A 19,859-nucleotide genomic window follows, 5' to 3' on the forward strand; every position below is an offset into this window, starting at 1 on the left:
GCAAATAAACTCATACCCATGGGTAATATCTAAACTCGTCCTGACTTTGACGGGGAATACCTGGTTTGAACGGGTACAGGTAAAATCCAATATGTTAAACTGGGTAGGGGTACGGGTATATACGTACTCGTACCCGTCCCCGATTGAATTATGTTAAAAAAATTTAATATTTTATTATATGTAATTATTTATTATAATGTGAAATATTTATAATTTTTTAATTATTAAGAAATCTCTTGATTAAAATATGAGATAGAGAAACAATTTAATTATAATTATAATTATAGTATAATGAAAAATAATTTAAAAATATTGTGTATTTTTTATAAAAAAAAATAATAATTTTTTACGGGTACGGGTATACCCGATACCCGATGGGGACAAGGATGGGGACGGAAATTACATACCCGGCAGATACGGGGATGGGTTTGAGTCGCGGGGACGGGGACGGGTATCATGAAACCCGTACCAGATCCGCCCCGTTGTCATCCCTAATTCCATTATTCTTTGGTTCGTTTCAAACTTCCATTCTCAGTTGCATCCTTCTTTGTTTTGTTTCTCACTTATCAAATACCAAAAATATTGTTGTGGAAGAAAAATGAACACAGGTTTGCCTTCATTGGTAGAATAGTAAGTTGAACACCATCGTTATTTGCTTAAAATTTAGGGTTTATATATTAGGTTTAATAGGAGCTATTGATAGAATCATGCTTATGAGGGCAAGTGTGACACCCTCTACCCCATTATTAATATACAACAAATGTAACAATAAAATATTTCTTTTCTTCTTTTTAGGTAAATAAAATCTTTCATAGTTGACAAATATTTCAAATATCACAAGGTAGAAGATTCACATTCGTAACTCATACATCATAACTCCAGTGTAGAAATTATAAAAGAAAAGAAGTTAAGATTTTCAATACAATTTAGTGAAAAACAAGAAATCATATATATACAAATAATAATAAAGGAAATATAAATTAACTCCAGTAAAGGTGGCAGTGCCTCCTGGTTAGGGATTAATTTATACTCCAAATCATATAATAAAAATATAACAAAGATGTATATTTTGGTCTTTTATCAAGAACGTTTAAATTACAATTTTTAACATACATTTTCCTTGAATTATAAACTTTATCTACGTTGTCTCTTCGTTAAAAATTACAAAAGAAGATAAATTAAGGTTATTAAAACAATAACATATTAAACTAAGCTAACTATGCCCCGATGTCACATCCTATCAGAGCATGCCCAACTGAAGCCTTAAGCCTCATCACCAACATCCTCATGATGCTGATCACCTGCATCATAATTTAAACATATACAAGAACAACAAGGGAGTGAGAAACATCTCACTCAGTTTCAGGTGCAGACATAAAGGTTAAATAGCACACACACGCACAATAAATATAAGTCACATGTAAATAATACACATAAATAATCAATATCACATACATATTTATTTATCATGCTATGATGTCCTGGACTCGACTCATAAATACATGCATGTGGCGCCATAAGGAAGTTTCACATATCATCATTGGTGACCCAAAGGTACACCTGGTTACATCACTGGTGACCCTAAGGTACACCTGGTTACATCACTAGTGACCCTAAGGTACACCTTGTTAGCTTGTTACATCACCGGTGACCCTAAAGTACACCTTGTTAGCTTGTTACATCACCGGTGACCCTAAGGTACACTTTGTTAGCATGTTACATCACCAGTGACCCTAAGGTACACCTTGTTAGCATGTTACATCACCAGTGACCCTAAGGTACACCTTTGTTAGCATCACTGGTATGCGGCCTCAACGGCACACCTGGAGTCATATATGCATATGATGCATGTCATACAATCATTATTTCATTGACTCAATATTTAACTTATTACAAGATTTCATCAAATATATCATGTCATTATTTTTCATATTCTTATTATCGCAGCTTGTCTCAATAGTCCATTCTTAGGTCTCAGTTCATTCTTAGGTCTCATGTCATTGTCCATATTTCCATGGTCATGTCATAAATACTCCTCATAAGGTCCGCATAGGTATTCATAGAGATTCAGAGAGCATTCTTATTCATATTAAAACTCATTTATTATTAACATTAATTTCATACTCATTTATCACTTTCAACAAAGAACAAAGTAGAATAAATAGAAAATCAGACAGAATAACGGCACCTTCAACAAAAATAAAGTAGAGTAAATAGAAAATCAAACAGAACAACGACAAGGGATTGGGATTACATAATCATTTATTATTTCCAACAAGGAATAAAGTAGAGCAAATAGAAAATAAGACGGCACAACGGCAAGGGATTGGGGGACAATCCGACAAACAAACTATCCAACAATTATCCCCACACCCCGAGCGAGGTTTCTCACTCCCCCCCTTACCTGGATAAGCGAAGTTGAACTTGGGCAACGCCTCCTCCTCTGGATTCCCTCCTCCTTTCTCTCTCTCTTTCTTTCTCTTTCTCTCTCTCCCTCTCTCTCTCTCTCTCTATCTCTCTCTCTCTCTCTTTCTCTCTCTCTCTCTACCTCTTTCTCTCTCTAAGATTTCACTTCTCACTTCAGTATAAAATTTTCACCCCCCTGCCTCCTATTTATAGGCAATCTGACGCACCCGGAACGACCCGTACTGATTTCGGAACGGCCCGTTCCGGATCCTTCAAACATGGGCAAAATTTTCAGCTAGAACGGCCCGTTCCAAAATCGGAACGGCTCGTTCCCAAAAAGCAGAACGGTCCGTTCTGAAACCAGAACGACCCATTCTCAATCTCAGCAGAACGGCCCGTTCTCCCTCCGGAACGGCTCGTTCTCCACACCAGAACAGTCCGTTCCAGGCCCGTTCTGGGACAACAAAAACAAAACATTTTTAATTCTTGGAACAGCCCATTCCACTTTTGGAACAGCCCGTTTCAAGTTACCAAATTACCCCTATAACTTTAATAAATTTACGAAAATACCTTTAATAATAATATTATAATAATAATAATAAAATAATAAAAGTTGGGTGTTACAGCAAGAGGTGACACTTTGAAGGATCCAAGAGGAATGGACTAGACATGAAGATTTTTGGCTAGTTCAAAGCCCAATGGGCCCATTGGGCTTGGTGGGCCCAAGTTGATTTCTACATGGGCCACATCTTGAGATCTACATTGTATATATTATATTATTATAGGTTTCATTTTTTTTTTGGTCTTGTATTTTGGACCTTTAGTATAGGAGTTTTGGGCTTTTGGTACCCAATATGGGGCTCATTTTAATTCTTGTAATTTTTCCTTTTGGTTGGTGATTGTATTTAGGCCATTAGAGTAGGAATTTCAAGGGAATACTTAATAGGCATGGACCATAGAAACTTAATGTCATTTAAGAGTAATTAAAGTTGCATTTGAGTCACATATTTTGAGCCAAAGGTGGCTGCACATGTGCTTACTCAAATGAACTCTAAATTACATTTAAATGTAATTAAGCTTCTAGATGAGGACGGTCACATGGGTGACAATGCTTGGACGTCCAAGTTTGAATTCAAATTTTAAATTTGAATTCAAACTTGGCGCCAACTTTGGCTACTCATGGTTGGCGCCACTTCTCCTTAAGTCTGTGGCCTATATAAGTCAATTCCCCTCCTTGTCTATTCACTTTTGAGCAGAGAGAAATCTGAATATATTCTTCAGCCATTTTCTCTCCAATAGTCTCTTTCGTTGCTTAGCTTAGCTTTAGGAATCCGCCACTTCTAAAGCTAATCCGTGAGCAATCCCTTGCACTCCTAGCTTGAGTGCTTCCATCTAAGGTTTGGTTAATCCGAATCTACCTTCCTTCCGCTACTTTCTTTCCAGAATTGTGGACTTAAAGACCAAGATCATTTGCAGAACCAATTAAGGAGGAACCATCACTTCATCTCACCTACTTGGCTCTATCAGGTGTTTTGATGCCTGACAAAATAGGCAATAAGGTACATCTTATATATTTATCTTTATTAATAAATCTTAGAAGAACACGACGATATAGTTGGGGATTTGCTTGTTTAGCTATGTTATACAGGGAAATGTGTAAAGCCACAAATGTTACGAGCAGAACAATAGGTGATTATGCATCATTATTACAGTCCTGGGCATGGCATCGCATGTCATATATTGCGCCAATTTCTATAGTACCACCAACATCATAACTCAATAAATTTAAATATAACATTTAATAATCAAACATGTTTAAAGAGTATCACATTTTTTAACAAACACAATCAGCAGAAATTACAAAGAAATAAATCTCAAGTTTCCAAAATAATAACATTAACATCCTAATCTAATCTTATCTATGCCCCGATGTCACATGTCCTATCAGAGCATAGCCCATAAAGAAGCCTAAGCTTCACGACCAACATTCTCAGCCTCATACTGATAATCACCTGTATAACAGTCAGAGAAAAACAACACAAAGAAAAAGGGAGTGAGAAAACATCTCACTCGACTCACAGTGTAGAAATATATACCAGATAGCCAAGCACAAACAAAATATGTATAACATAGATTAATAACAATATCACATCTTACTCATTCAAGGCATATTCATTTGTCATATAACATCAAAAGACACATGTATGGACACGGACTACATTTTATCATGCATGTGGCGCCAGTCACTTATCACGTAGTATATTGCCGCTAGCAATACACAAAGAGTAGTCTAGGAGTACATGCCGGGACACAACCTCTGCGCACTCTCACTAGAAGGACATACTACCAGAGTCTCGTCGGGATAGCTAAGCCGCGCAAGATACATCCCATGCACACAATGGGCGAGACTGGGACTTCCAAACCGAGTCATCCCCAAGGACTGATCCCCACAGTTTTTACACTAGGGGGCCTTCTCTAGCGGCGTATTCCATATCGTACCCTTATCACTTTATGCAAATGATGCATGTCAAACAAGACTCTATGCATTCTCATATCACTTTATCACTTTCCATGGTCATTTCTCTTTATCACATTTCATATCTCATTGTCACATTATCACATTATCTATCTCATGGCCATTTCACATCATATTTCATCATCACATCATATCACATTATCATCACATTATATCACATTATCATCACATCATATCATTAGAAACATCACATTCACATTATCATATCATATTCATAACTTTCACAATCATAATCTCAACAGAATTTCTATTCATACACACATATTAACCCAGCAATTAGAACATACAAACAATATGACATACAACAAACACAGGATTGGGGGCCAATCCCACTACCCAGCATACAATCCCACACCCAGAGCGAGGTTTCTCACTCCCCCCTTACCTGGATAACAGGCGCTGAAACTAAAGAAGAGCTTCCTCCTCTAGGCTCCTTCTACTAGGGTAGAACCACCTCCTATGGATTCCTCTAGGTCTTCAAAGAGAAGAAGAGGAGAAGAAGAGAGTATAAGAGAAGAGAGAATGAGAATTGAGGGATGGTTTGCAATGGAGAAGTGAAGGCCTATTTATAGCCTCCATAGAACATTAAAAAAATGGAAAATAATGAAAAAATCTTAGACAAAACGAAATGGGATGAGTTGGATGCCATATTCTTTTCCGCACCGATTTTTGACCACCGAATTTGACCTTCTAGACGGCCGAATTTGCGAATAGCTACTTCATGAAAGTTTTATATTTTTCTCTTATCTTTCCATAGCCACCAAGTGTGCATCATTTGGACAATCACAGCCCAAGTTATGCCCCAAAAACCGAGACTTGTCAAACAGCCCAGCGAGAAACGATTTTAACAAATAAAATTCCGATTTTGACCTTCTATACGACAGAATGTGAAAATGGATTCTTCATGAAAGTTGTAGGGTTTTCTCTTAGATTTCCATTGTCACAAAGTTTGTATCATTTGGATAACTAGAGCCCAGGTTCTGCCCCAAAAACCGAGGCTTGCCAGTCAGCTTAGCGAGAAACAAAAAAATACACAACTATCTAATTAAACCCAACAACACACATATTTCTAAAGCCTACAATTAAGCATAAATGAAATGTGAATTAGCTACAATTGAAGTAAAATATAATCACAAAATTATGACCAAATACCATATAATAATAATAAAAACTGGGATGTTACAATTCTCCCCTCCTTTAAGAAATTTCGTCCTCGAAATTTACCTGAAAACAGGAATGGATGAGCTTCCCGCATTTTGCTTTCTAGTTCCCATGTAGCGTCTTCTTCAAAGTTTCCTCCCCAAACAACTTTGACTAAAGGAATTTCCTTACCTCTTAGTTGCCTTACCCTCTTGTCCTCAATTCTCAAAGGTATGGTTTCATAAGTGAGGTTATCCTTTAACTGAATGTTGTCGGGTTCCACAATATGAGATGGGTCATGAATGTATTTTCTAAGTTGAGAAACATGGAAGACATCATGAAGATTTGATAGGGATGGAGGTAACGCAATTTGGTAGGCTACATCACCAACTCTTTTAAGGATCTGGTAGGGACCAATGAATCTTGGAGTAAGTTTGCGAGATTTAAGTGCTCTACCAATTCCAGTCCAAGGAGTTACTTTAAGGAATACATGATCTCCCTCTTTAAACTCAAGGTCTTTCCTTCTTTTATCATAGTAGCTCTTTTGTCTACTTTGGGACGCTCTCATTTTATCCTGGATCATCTTAACCTTTTCGGTGGTTTGTTGAACTATCTCAGGTCCCAAAATGGCACTCTCTCCAGGTTCTACCCAACACAAAGGTGTTCTACATCTCCTACCATACAAAGCCTCATAGGGTGCCATCCCAATACTGGAATGGTAGCTATTATTGTAGGTAAACTCTATCAAAGGTAGGAAACTATCCCAAGTACCTCCATGTTCTAAGATACAAGCTCTCAACAAGTCTTCTAAGGATTGTATGGTCCTCTCAGTCTGGCCATCTGTTTGGGGGTGATATGCTGAACTCAACCTAAGCTTAGTGCCTAACGCCTTATGCAAGCTCTCCCAAAATCTAGAGGTGAACCTAGGATCTCTATCAGAAACTATACTAGTAGGAACCCCATGCAACCTTACAATCTCACCTATGTACAACTTGGTTAATCTCTCCAAAGGGTATCTAATGTTAATGGGAATAAAATGGGCAGACTTAGTTAATCTATCCACAATGACCCATATAGCATCCAAGTTCTTCCTTGTCCTAGGTAATCCTACTACAAAATCCATCGAGATGCTATCCCATTTCCACACAGGCACATCTAAAGGTTGTAGCAGACCTGAAGGTTTCTGGTGTTCTACTTTAGCTTTCTGACATACTAAGCAAGCATACACAAATTCCTCTACCTCCCTCTTCATCTTAGGCCACCAGAACATTTTCCTAAGGTCTTGGTACATCTTAGTGGCTCCTGGATGGATACTAAGGCTGCTCCTATGACCTTCTTCTAGGATTGCTTTCTTAAGCTCAGGCACACTAGGAATGCATAACCTGTCCTTAAATCTTAACACCCCATCTACTCCAACTTTAAACTCACTTTCCACACCTTGATTCAACTTCTCTACTTGACTCAATAAGAAAGGATCTGCTTTCTGACCTTTTCTAATCTCATCTATCAAGTTATTAGTCACTCTCAAGGCTCCCAACTTAATACTCCTAGAGGTCAGTTCACACACTAAGCTCATATCTCTAAACTCTTCAATCATGTGCAACTCCTTAATCATCAAAGAAGAGATTCTCAAGGATTTTCTACTCAGAGCATCAGCTACAACATTAGCCTTGCCAGGGTGGTAATTTAATTGAAAATCATAATCCTTAAGGAACTCTAACCATCTCCTCTGCCTCATATTTAGTTCTTTTTGGTCAAATAAGTACTTAAGGCTCTTATGATCACTAAAAACTTCAAATCTAGACCCAAACAAGTAATGCCTCCACAACTTAAGAACAAATACTACTGCAGCTAATTCAAGGTCATGGGTAGGGTAGTTTTGTTCATGGATTTTCAATTGCCTAGAAGCATAGGCTATTACCTTTCCCTTCTGCATAAGTACCCCTCCTAAACCCATCTTAGAGGCATCACAATACACTACAAAGGTTTCATTAGGGTCAGGTAATGCTAAAATAGGGGCACTAGTTAACCTCCTCTTAAGTTCCTGAAAGTTCTCTTCACACTTAGAGTCCCACACAAAAGGTTGATTCTTCCTAGTCAATTTGGTCAAAGGTAATGCTAATTTAGAAAAACCCTCTATAAACCTCCTATAATACCCAGCTAACCCCAGAAAACTCCTGATCTCAAAAACTGACTTAGGTGTTTTCCACTCAAGTACAGCTTCTACCTTAGAAGGGTCTACAGCTATCCCTCCTTCAGAAATCACATGTCCCAAAAAGCTTACACTATTGAGCCAGAATTCACACTTAGACAATTTAGCATATAACTGCTTCTCCTTAAGGGTTTGAAGGACAATCCTAAGGTGTTCAGCATGTTCTTCCTTAGTCTTAGAATATACAAGGATGTCATCTATGAAGACTACTACAAATCTATCCAAATAGGGGTGAAAGATCCTATTCATATAATCCATGAATACTCCAGGTGCATTAGTTACACCGAAAGGCATAACTAAATACTCATAGTGCCCATAGCGGGTTCTAAAAGCAGTCTTTGGGATATCCTCGGATTTCACTCGGATTTGGTGATAACCTGATCTCAAATCTATCTTACTAAACACACAAGCCCCAACTAGCTGGTCCATAAGGTCATCTATTCTAGGCAATGGATACTTATTCTTGATGGTTACTTTATTTAGTTGCCTATAGTCTACGCACAACCTCATGCTCCCATCTTTCTTCTTGACCAACAAAACAGGCGCTCCCCAAGGTGAGACACTAGGTCTAATGAATTGTTTCTCTTGAAGTTCTTCTATCTGTTTCTTGAGTTCAGCTAACTCCTTAGGGGACATTCTATAAGGTGCTATGGATATGGGTGCAGTACCAGGTACTAAGTCTATGGAAAACTCAATCTCCCTCTCAGGTGGTAAGCTAGATATGTCCTTAGGGAAAACTTCCGGAAACTCTCTTACTATGGGAATCTTACTAGGCTCATGGTCTTTCTCAAGAGTTAAACAGGCGAGAATCATGTAAACCTTTTCATTTTCCTTTAAACAAGTTTTTATTTTGTTAGCACTTAAAAACTCTGCGCCCTTATTCTCACCAAAAGATATGGATTTTTCAAAACAATTTAGTAGGACATGATTGGAAGATAACCAGTCCATTCCAAGAATGATATCGAGTTGACTAAGAGGCAAACAGATAAGGTCAACCAGAAACTGTCTTTCAGAAATAGCAATTGGGCATTTGAGGCAAATACTAGAAGTAGATATGGGACCTTCTGTGGGAGTTTCTACAACTAGATCATAGCTCAAATAAGACACTGGCAATTTCAATTTTTGGACACAGGCAAAAGAAATGAAAGAATGAGTTGCACCAGAGTCAAACAGTACAACCAAAGGATTCTTAGCTATGAAACAAATACCTTGTATTAAATTATCGGACTGAGTAGCTTCAGCACTACTAAGAGCAAATACTCTTCCAGTAGTTGTTGGACGTTTAGGTTGAGAATTAGCTCCTGTTCCCATCATACGTTGCTTTGGCGATTGTGGACACTGAGTACTAATATGACCTTTGCCATTGCAATTGAAACATGTTATTTCTTTGTCGGGACAGTTATAGTGTTCATGCCCACGCAGCCCACATTTCTTGCATCGATTAGTAGGGGTAGAAACAGAGCCTCCTACACTAGCAGCACCACTTACGAAAGAATTTCTAGCAACGGATCTACTCTTAGCATGATTTCCTTGAATTTTGGTAGGAACAGAGTAAGGCTTACTCTTACCCAGAGCACTAGAACCTGCAGCACGTATAGGACCTCCAGCCCCTTTGTAGAAACTAGCACGTGCACGATTATCACGATCATAGATTCTACTCTTGTTGACAAGCGTTGGATAGTGATAGATCTCTTGATAATTAATTGCTGTTTTTATCTCCGGACGAAGGCCATTCACGAACTTAATACACTTAGCCCTTTCACCACCCTCACCATGGTAATGAGTACAATAGCGAACCAAGGCATCAAATTTTGCAGCATACTCTGCCACTGTATCATTTCCTTGTTTCAGCTCGAGAAATTCAACTTCTTTCTGGCTTCTTACATCATCCGGGAAATACTTTTCGAGGAAGACTCTCTTGAAGTTGTCCCAATTCAATTGCACTCCTCCATCAATCATCCTTTGAAGAGCTCCTTCCCACCAAAAATGGGCATCAGCAGTCAACATGAAGGTAGACAGCCTCACCTTCTGAGCGAAAGGACACTCCATGGCATTAAAAATCTTTTCGATTTCCATTAGCCAATTCATCGCAACATCTGGGTCATATCCTCCTTGGAAAGTAGGTGGATTATTTTGTTGAAATCGCCCTAACCAGTTAGGAGTGATTTCAGCCCTATTATTGTTACTCACGGCTTGTGCTAACGCTTGAAGAGCATCAGCAATTGCACGATCATTTCTACCAGCCATAATCTAAGAAAATAGTACACATGACAACAAACATAATCAACCATCATGCTAGTATAAATTTCTCAACTATCACACAAGCACAGTAGACTCATAACTCACGGTCGATTTGATCGACCTGCTCTGATACCACTAAATGTGACACCCTCTACCCCGCATATCATAACTCAATAAATTTAAATATAACATTTAATAATCAAACATGTTTAAAGAGTATCACATTTTTTAACAAACACAATCAGCAGAAATTACAAAGAAATAAATCTCAAGTTTCCAAAATAATAACATTAACATCCTAATCTAATCTTATCTATGCCCCGATGTCACATGTCCTATCAGAGCATAGCCCATAAAGAAGCCTAAGCTTCACGACCAACATTCTCAGCCTCATACTGATAATCATCTGTATAACAGTCAGAGAAAAACAACACAAAGAAAAAGGGAGTGAGAAAACATCTCACTCGGCTCACAGTGTAGAAATATATACCAGATAGCCAAGCACAAACAAAATATGTATAACATAGATTAATAACAATATCACATCTTACTCATTCAAGGCATATTCATTTGTCATATAACATCAAAAGACACATGTATAGACACGGACTACATTTTATCATGCATGTGGCGCCAGTCACTTATCACGTAGTATATTGCCGCTAGCAATACACAAAGAGTAGTCTAGGAGTACATGTCGGGACACAACCTCTGCGCACTCTCACTAGAAGGACATACTACCAGAGTCTCGTCGGGATAGCTAAGCCGCGCAAGATACATCCCATGCACACAATGGGCGAGACTGGGACTTCCAAACCGAGTCATCCCCAAGGACTGATCCCCACAGTTTTTACACTAGGGGGCCTTCTCTAGCGGCGTATTCCATATCGTACCCTTATCACTTTATGCAAATGATGCATGTCAAACAAGACTCTATGCATTCTCATATCACTTTATCACTTTCCATGGTCATTTCTCTTTATCACATTTCATATCTCATTGTCACATTATCACATTATCTATCTTATGGCCATTTCACATCATATTTCATCATCACATCATATCACATTATCATCACATTATATCACATTATCATCACATCATATCATTAGAAACATCACATTCACATTATCATATCATATTCATAACTTTCACAATCATAATCTCAACAGAATTTCTATTCATACACACATATTAACCCAGCAATTAGAACATACAAACAATATGACATACAACAAACACAGGATTGGGGGCCAATCCCACTACCCAGCATACAATCCCACACCCAGAGCGAGGTTTCTCACTCCCCCCTTACCTGGATAACAGGCGCTGAAACTAAAGAAGAGCTTCCTCCTCTAGGCTCCTTCTACTAGGGTAGAACCACCTCCTATGGATTCCTCTAGGTCTTCAAAGAGAAGAAGAGGAGAAGAAGAGAGTATAAGAGAAGAGAGAATGAGAATTGAGGGATGGTTTGCAATGGAGAAGTGAAGGCCTATTTATAGCCTCCATAGAACATTAAAAAAATGGAAAATAATGAAAAAATCTTAGACAAAACGAAATGGGATGAGTTGGATGCCATATTCTTTTCCGCACCGATTTTTGACCACCGAATTTGACCTTCTAGACGGCCGAATTTGCGAATAGCTACTTCATGAAAGTTTTATATTTTTCTCTTATCTTTCCATAGCCACCAAGTGTGCATCATTTGGACAATCACAGCCCAAGTTATGCCCCAAAAACCGAGACTTGTCAAACAGCCCAGCGAGAAACGATTTTAACAAATAAAATTCCGATTTTGACCTTCTATACGACAGAATGTGAAAATGGATTCTTCATGAAAGTTGTAGGGTTTTCTCTTAGATTTCCATTGTCACAAAGTTTGTATCATTTGGATAACTAGAGCCCAGGTTCTGCCCCAAAAACCGAGGCTTGCCAGTCAGCTTAGCGAGAAACAAAAAAATACACAACTATCTAATTAAACCCAACAACACACATATTTCTAAAGCCTACAATTAAGCATAAATGAAATGTGAATTAGCTACAATTGAAGTAAAATATAATCACAAAATTATGACCAAATACCATATAATAATAATAAAAACTGGGATGTTACAATTCTCCCCTCCTTTAAGAAATTTCGTCCTCGAAATTTACCTGAAAACAGGAATGGATGAGCTTCCCGCATTTTGCTTTCTAGTTCCCATGTAGCGTCTTCTTCAAAGTTTCCTCCCCAAACAACTTTGACTAAAGGAATTTCCTTACCTCTTAGTTGCCTTACCCTCTTGTCCTCAATTCTCAAAGGTATGGTTTCATAAGTGAGGTTATCCTTTAACTGAATGTTGTCGGGTTCCACAATATGAGATGGGTCATGAATGTATTTTCTAAGTTGAGAAACATGGAAGACATCATGAAGATTTGATAGGGATGGAGGTAACGCAATTTGGTAGGCTACATCACCAACTCTTTTAAGGATCTGGTAGGGACCAATGAATCTTGGAGTAAGTTTGCGAGATTTAAGTGCTCTACCAATTCCAGTCCAAGGAGTTACTTTAAGGAATACATGATCTCCCTCTTTAAACTCAAGGTCTTTCCTTCTTTTATCATAGTAGCTCTTTTGTCTACTTTGGGACGCTCTCATTTTATCCTGGATCATCTTAACCTTTTCGGTGGTTTGTTGAACTATCTCAGGTCCCAAAATGGCACTCTCTCCAGGTTCTACCCAACACAAAGGTGTTCTACATCTCCTACCATACAAAGCCTCATAGGGTGCCATCCCAATACTGGAATGGTAGCTATTATTGTAGGTAAACTCTATCAAAGGTAGGAAACTATCCCAAGTACCTCCATGTTCTAAGATACAAGCTCTCAACAAGTCTTCTAAGGATTGTATGGTCCTCTCAGTCTGGCCATCTGTTTGGGGGTGATATGCTGAACTCAACCTAAGCTTAGTGCCTAACGCCTTATGCAAGCTCTCCCAAAATCTAGAGGTGAACCTAGGATCTCTATCAGAAACTATACTAGTAGGAACCCCATGCAACCTTACAATCTCACCTATGTACAACTTGGTTAATCTCTCCAAAGGGTATCTAATGTTAATGGGAATAAAATGGGCAGACTTAGTTAATCTATCCACAATGACCCATATAGCATCCAAGTTCTTCCTTGTCCTAGGTAATCCTACTACAAAATCCATCGAGATGCTATCCCATTTCCACACAGGCACATCTAAAGGTTGTAGCAGACCTGAAGGTTTCTGGTGTTCTACTTTAGCTTTCTGACATACTAAGCAAGCATACACAAATTCCTCTACCTCCCTCTTCATCTTAGGCCACCAGAACATTTTCCTAAGGTCTTGGTACATCTTAGTGGCTCCTGGATGGATACTAAGGCTGCTCCTATGACCTTCTTCTAGGATTGCTTTCTTAAGCTCAGGCACACTAGGAATGCATAACCTGTCCTTAAATCTTAACACCCCATCTACTCCAACTTTAAACTCACTTTCCACACCTTGATTCAACTTCTCTACTTGACTCAATAAGAAAGGATCTGCTTTCTGACCTTTTCTAATCTCATCTATCAAGTTATTAGTCACTCTCAAGGCTCCCAACTTAATACTCCTAGAGGTCAGTTCACACACTAAGCTCATATCTCTAAACTCTTCAATCATGTGCAACTCCTTAATCATCAAAGAAGAGATTCTCAAGGATTTTCTACTCAGAGCATCAGCTACAACATTAGCCTTGCCAGGGTGGTAATTTAATTGAAAATCATAATCCTTAAGGAACTCTAACCATCTCCTCTGCCTCATATTTAGTTCTTTTTGGTCAAATAAGTACTTAAGGCTCTTATGATCACTAAAAACTTCAAATCTAGACCCAAACAAGTAATGCCTCCACAACTTAAGAACAAATACTACTGCAGCTAATTCAAGGTCATGGGTAGGGTAGTTTTGTTCATGGATTTTCAATTGCCTAGAAGCATAGGCTATTACCTTTCCCTTCTGCATAAGTACCCCTCCTAAACCCATCTTAGAGGCATCACAATACACTACAAAGGTTTCATTAGGGTCAGGTAATGCTAAAATAGGGGCACTAGTTAACCTCCTCTTAAGTTCCTGAAAGTTCTCTTCACACTTAGAGTCCCACACAAAAGGTTGATTCTTCCTAGTCAATTTGGTCAAAGGTAATGCTAATTTAGAAAAACCCTCTATAAACCTCCTATAATACCCAGCTAACCCCAGAAAACTCCTGATCTCAAAAACTGACTTAGGTGTTTTCCACTCAAGTACAGCTTCTACCTTAGAAGGGTCTACAGCTATCCCTCCTTCAGAAATCACATGTCCCAAAAAGCTTACACTATTGAGCCAGAATTCACACTTAGACAATTTAGCATATAACTGCTTCTCCTTAAGGGTTTGAAGGACAATCCTAAGGTGTTCAGCATGTTCTTCCTTAGTCTTAGAATATACAAGGATGTCATCTATGAAGACTACTACAAATCTATCCAAATAGGGGTGAAAGATCCTATTCATATAATCCATGAATACTCCAGGTGCATTAGTTACACCGAAAGGCATAACTAAATACTCATAGTGCCCATAGCGGGTTCTAAAAGCAGTCTTTGGGATATCCTCGGATTTCACTCGGATTTGGTGATAACCTGATCTCAAATCTATCTTACTAAACACACAAGCCCCAACTAGCTGGTCCATAAGGTCATCTATTCTAGGCAATGGATACTTATTCTTGATGGTTACTTTATTTAGTTGCCTATAGTCTACGCACAACCTCATGCTCCCATCTTTCTTCTTGACCAACAAAACAGGCGCTCCCCAAGGTGAGACACTAGGTCTAATGAATTGTTTCTCTTGAAGTTCTTCTATCTGTTTCTTGAGTTCAGCTAACTCCTTAGGGGACATTCTATAAGGTGCTATGGATATGGGTGCAGTACCAGGTACTAAGTCTATGGAAAACTCAATCTCCCTCTCAGGTGGTAAGCTAGATATGTCCTTAGGGAAAACTTCCGGAAACTCTCTTACTATGGGAATCTTACTAGGCTCATGGTCTTTCTCAAGAGTTAAACAGGCGAGAATCATGTAAACCTTTTCATTTTCCTTTAAACAAGTTTTTATTTTGTTAGCACTTAAAAACTCTGCGCCCTTATTCTCACCAAAAGATATGGATTTTTCAAAACAATTTAGTAGGACATGATTGGAAGATAACCAGTCCATTCCAAGAATGATATCGAGTTGACTAAGAGGCAAACAGATAAGGTCAACCAGAAACTGTCTTTCAGAAATAGCAATTGGGCATTTGAGGCAAATACTAGAAGTAGATATGGGACCTTCTGTGGGAGTTTCTACAACTAGATCATAGCTCAAATAAGACACTGGCAATTTCAATTTTTGGACACAGGCAAAAGAAATGAAAGAATGAGTTGCACCAGAGTCAAACAGTACAACCAAAGGATTCTTAGCTATGAAACAAATACCTTGTATTAAATTATCGGACTGAGTAGCTTCAGCACTACTAAGAGCAAATACTCTTCCAGTAGTTGTTGGACGTTTAGGTTGAGAATTAGCTCCTGTTCCCATCATACGTTGCTTTGGCGATTGTGGACACTGAGTACTAATATGACCTTTGCCATTGCAATTGAAACATGTTATTTCTTTGTCGGGACAGTTATAGTGTTCATGCCCACGCAGCCCACATTTCTTGCATCGATTAGTAGGGGTAGAAACAGAGCCTCCTACACTAGCAGCACCACTTACGAAAGAATTTCTAGCAACGGATCTACTCTTAGCATGATTTCCTTGAATTTTGGTAGGAACAGAGTAAGGCTTACTCTTACCCAGAGCACTAGAACCTGCAGCACGTATAGGACCTCCAGCCCCTTTGTAGAAACTAGCACGTGCACGATTATCACGATCATAGATTCTACTCTTGTTGACAAGCGTTGGATAGTGATAGATCTCTTGATAATTAATTGCTGTTTTTATCTCCGGACGAAGGCCATTCACGAACTTAATACACTTAGCCCTTTCACCACCCTCACCATGGTAATGAGTACAATAGCGAACCAAGGCATCAAATTTTGCAGCATACTCTGCCACTGTATCATTTCCTTGTTTCAGCTCGAGAAATTCAACTTCTTTCTGGCTTCTTACATCATCCGGGAAATACTTTTCGAGGAAGACTCTCTTGAAGTTGTCCCAATTCAATTGCACTCCTCCATCAATCATCCTTTGAAGAGCTCCTTCCCACCAAAAATGGGCATCAGCAGTCAACATGAAGGTAGACAGCCTCACCTTCTGAGCGAAAGGACACTCCATGGCATTAAAAATCTTTTCGATTTCCATTAGCCAATTCATCGCAACATCTGGGTCATATCCTCCTTGGAAAGTAGGTGGATTATTTTGTTGAAATCGCCCTAACCAGTTAGGAGTGATTTCAGCCCTATTATTGTTACTCACGGCTTGTGCTAACGCTTGAAGAGCATCAGCAATTGCACGATCATTTCTACCAGCCATAATCTAAGAAAATAGTACACATGACAACAAACATAATCAACCATCATGCTAGTATAAATTTCTCAACTATCACACAAGCACAGTAGACTCATAACTCACGGTCGATTTGATCGACCTGCTCTGATACCACTAAATGTGACACCCTCTACCCCGCATATCATAACTCAATAAATTTAAATATAACATTTAATAATCAAACATGTTTAAAGAGTATCACATTTTTTAACAAACACAATCAGCAGAAATTACAAAGAAATAAATCTCAAGTTTCCAAAATAATAACATTAACATCCTAATCTAATCTTATCTATGCCCCGATGTCACATGTCCTATCAGAGCATAGCCCATAAAGAAGCCTAAGCTTCACGACCAACATTCTCAGCCTCATACTGATAATCATCTGTATAACAGTCAGAGAAAAACAACACAAAGAAAAAGGGAGTGAGAAAACATCTCACTCGGCTCACAGTGTAGAAATATATACCAGATAGCCAAGCACAAACAAAATATGTATAACATAGATTAATAACAATATCACATCTTACTCATTCAAGGCATATTCATTTGTCATATAACATCAAAAGACACATGTATAGACACGGACTACATTTTATCATGCATGTGGCGCCAGTCACTTATCACGTAGTATATTGCCGCTAGCAATACACAAAGAGTAGTCTAGGAGTACATGCCGGGACACAACCTCTGCGCACTCTCACTAGAAGGACATACTACCAGAGTCTCGTCGGGATAGCTAAGCCGCGCAAGATACATCCCATGCACACAATGGGCGAGACTGGGACTTCCAAACCGAGTCATCCCCAAGGACTGATCCCCACAGTTTTTACACTAGGGGGCCTTCTCTAGCGGCGTATTCCATATCGTACCCTTATCACTTTATGCAAATGATGCATGTCAAACAAGACTCTATGCATTCTCATATCACTTTATCACTTTCCATGGTCATTTCTCTTTATCACATTTCATATCTCATTGTCACATTATCACATTATCTATCTTATGGCCATTTCACATCATATTTCATCATCACATCATATCACATTATCATCACATTATATCACATTATCATCACATCATATCATTAGAAACATCACATTCACATTATCATATCATATTCATAACTTTCACAATCATAATCTCAACAGAATTTCTATTCATACACACATATTAACCCAGCAATTAGAACATACAAACAATATGACATACAACAAACACAGGATTGGGGGCCAATCCCACTACCCAGCATACAATCCCACACCCAGAGCGAGGTTTCTCACTCCCCCCTTACCTGGATAACAGGCGCTGAAACTAAAGAAGAGCTTCCTCCTCTAGGCTCCTTCTACTAGGGTAGAACCACCTCCTATGGATTCCTCTAGGTCTTCAAAGAGAAGAAGAGGAGAAGAAGAGAGTATAAGAGAAGAGAGAATGAGAATTGAGGGATGGTTTGCAATGGAGAAGTGAAGGCCTATTTATAGCCTCCATAGAACATTAAAAAAATGGAAAATAATGAAAAAATCTTAGACAAAACGAAATGGGATGAGTTGGATGCCATATTCTTTTCCGCACCGATTTTTGACCACCGAATTTGACCTTCTAGACGGCCGAATTTGCGAATAGCTACTTCATGAAAGTTTTATATTTTTCTCTTATCTTTCCATAGCCACCAAGTGTGCATCATTTGGACAATCACAGCCCAAGTTATGCCCCAAAAACCGAGACTTGTCAAACAGCCCAGCGAGAAACGATTTTAACAAATAAAATTCCGATTTTGACCTTCTATACGACAGAATGTGAAAATGGATTCTTCATGAAAGTTGTAGGGTTTTCTCTTAGATTTCCATTGTCACAAAGTTTGTATCATTTGGATAACTAGAGCCCAGGTTCTGCCCCAAAAACCGAGGCTTGCCAGTCAGCTTAGCGAGAAACAAAAAAATACACAACTATCTAATTAAACCCAACAACACACATATTTCTAAAGCCTACAATTAAGCATAAATGAAATGTGAATTAGCTACAATTGAAGTAAAATATAATCACAAAATTATGACCAAATACCATATAATAATAATAAAAACTGGGATGTTACAATTCTCCCCTCCTTTAAGAAATTTCGTCCTCGAAATTTACCTGAAAACATGAATGGATGAGCTTCCCGCATTTTGCTTTCTAGTTCCCATGTAGCGTCTTCTTCAAAGTTTCCTCCCCAAACAACTTTGACTAAAGGAATTTCCTTACCTCTTAGTTGCCTTACCCTCTTGTCCTCAATTCTCAAAGGTATGGTTTCATAAGTGAGGTTATCCTTTAACTGAATGTTGTCGGGTTCCACAATATGAGATGGGTCATGAATGTATTTTCTAAGTTGAGAAACATGGAAGACATCATGAAGATTTGATAGGGATGGAGGTAACGCAATTTGGTAGGCTACATCACCAACTCTTTTAAGGATCTGGTAGGGACCAATGAATCTTGGAGTAAGTTTGCGAGATTTAAGTGCTCTACCAATTCCAGTCCAAGGAGTTACTTTAAGGAATACATGATCTCCCTCTTTAAACTCAAGGTCTTTCCTTCTTTTATCATAGTAGCTCTTTTGTCTACTTTGGGACGCTCTCATTTTATCCTGGATCATCTTAACCTTTTCGGTGGTTTGTTGAACTATCTCAGGTCCCAAAATGGCACTCTCTCCAGGTTCTACCCAACACAAAGGTGTTCTACATCTCCTACCATACAAAGCCTCATAGGGTGCCATCCCAATACTGGAATGGTAGCTATTATTG

General features: G+C 38.6%; 1 protein-coding gene across 1 annotated transcript; it reads right to left on the reverse strand.

The window, feature by feature from the left end:
• Positions 1-2,485: 2,485 nt before the first annotated feature.
• LOC145952126 (uncharacterized) lies at positions 2,486-16,905 on the reverse strand. The gene is made up of 9 exons (XM_083064356.1): positions 16,843-16,905; positions 16,026-16,734; positions 15,814-15,923; positions 15,353-15,648; positions 14,762-14,890; positions 12,690-13,057; positions 10,320-10,498; positions 6,167-10,211; positions 2,486-4,418 (listed from the first exon to the last, which is right to left on the reverse strand). The coding sequence occupies exons 1-9, from the start codon at positions 16,903-16,905 to the stop codon at positions 4,375-4,377; spliced, it is 5,943 nt and encodes a 1,980-aa protein (XP_082920482.1). The 3' UTR covers positions 2,486-4,374.
• Positions 16,906-19,859: the final 2,954 nt, after the last annotated feature.

The sequence above is a fragment of the Cajanus cajan genome, chromosome 9 (assembly GCF_000230855.2).
Source record: "Cajanus cajan strain Asha chromosome 9, NIPB_CcT2T_4, whole genome shotgun sequence".
Classification (NCBI taxonomy): domain Eukaryota; kingdom Viridiplantae; phylum Streptophyta; class Magnoliopsida; order Fabales; family Fabaceae; genus Cajanus; species Cajanus cajan.

What these genes read in the sequence shown, in the direction of transcription:
- LOC145952126 (XM_083064356.1), bottom strand. Translation starts at nt 16,905, where the DNA reads ATGAATTGGCTAATGGAAATCGAAAAGATTTTTAATGCCATGGAGTGT. An exon ending in TTTCTGAAAGACAGTTTCTG is followed by an intron (nt 15,649 to 15,813) that starts GTTGACCTTATC and finishes ACTTGTTTAAAG; the next exon opens with GAAAATGAAAAGGTTTACAT. An exon ending in TCATCCATTCCTGTTTTCAG is followed by an intron (nt 10,499 to 12,689) that starts GTAAATTTCGAG and finishes ATGCTCTTCAAG; the next exon opens with CGTTAGCACAAGCCGTGAGT.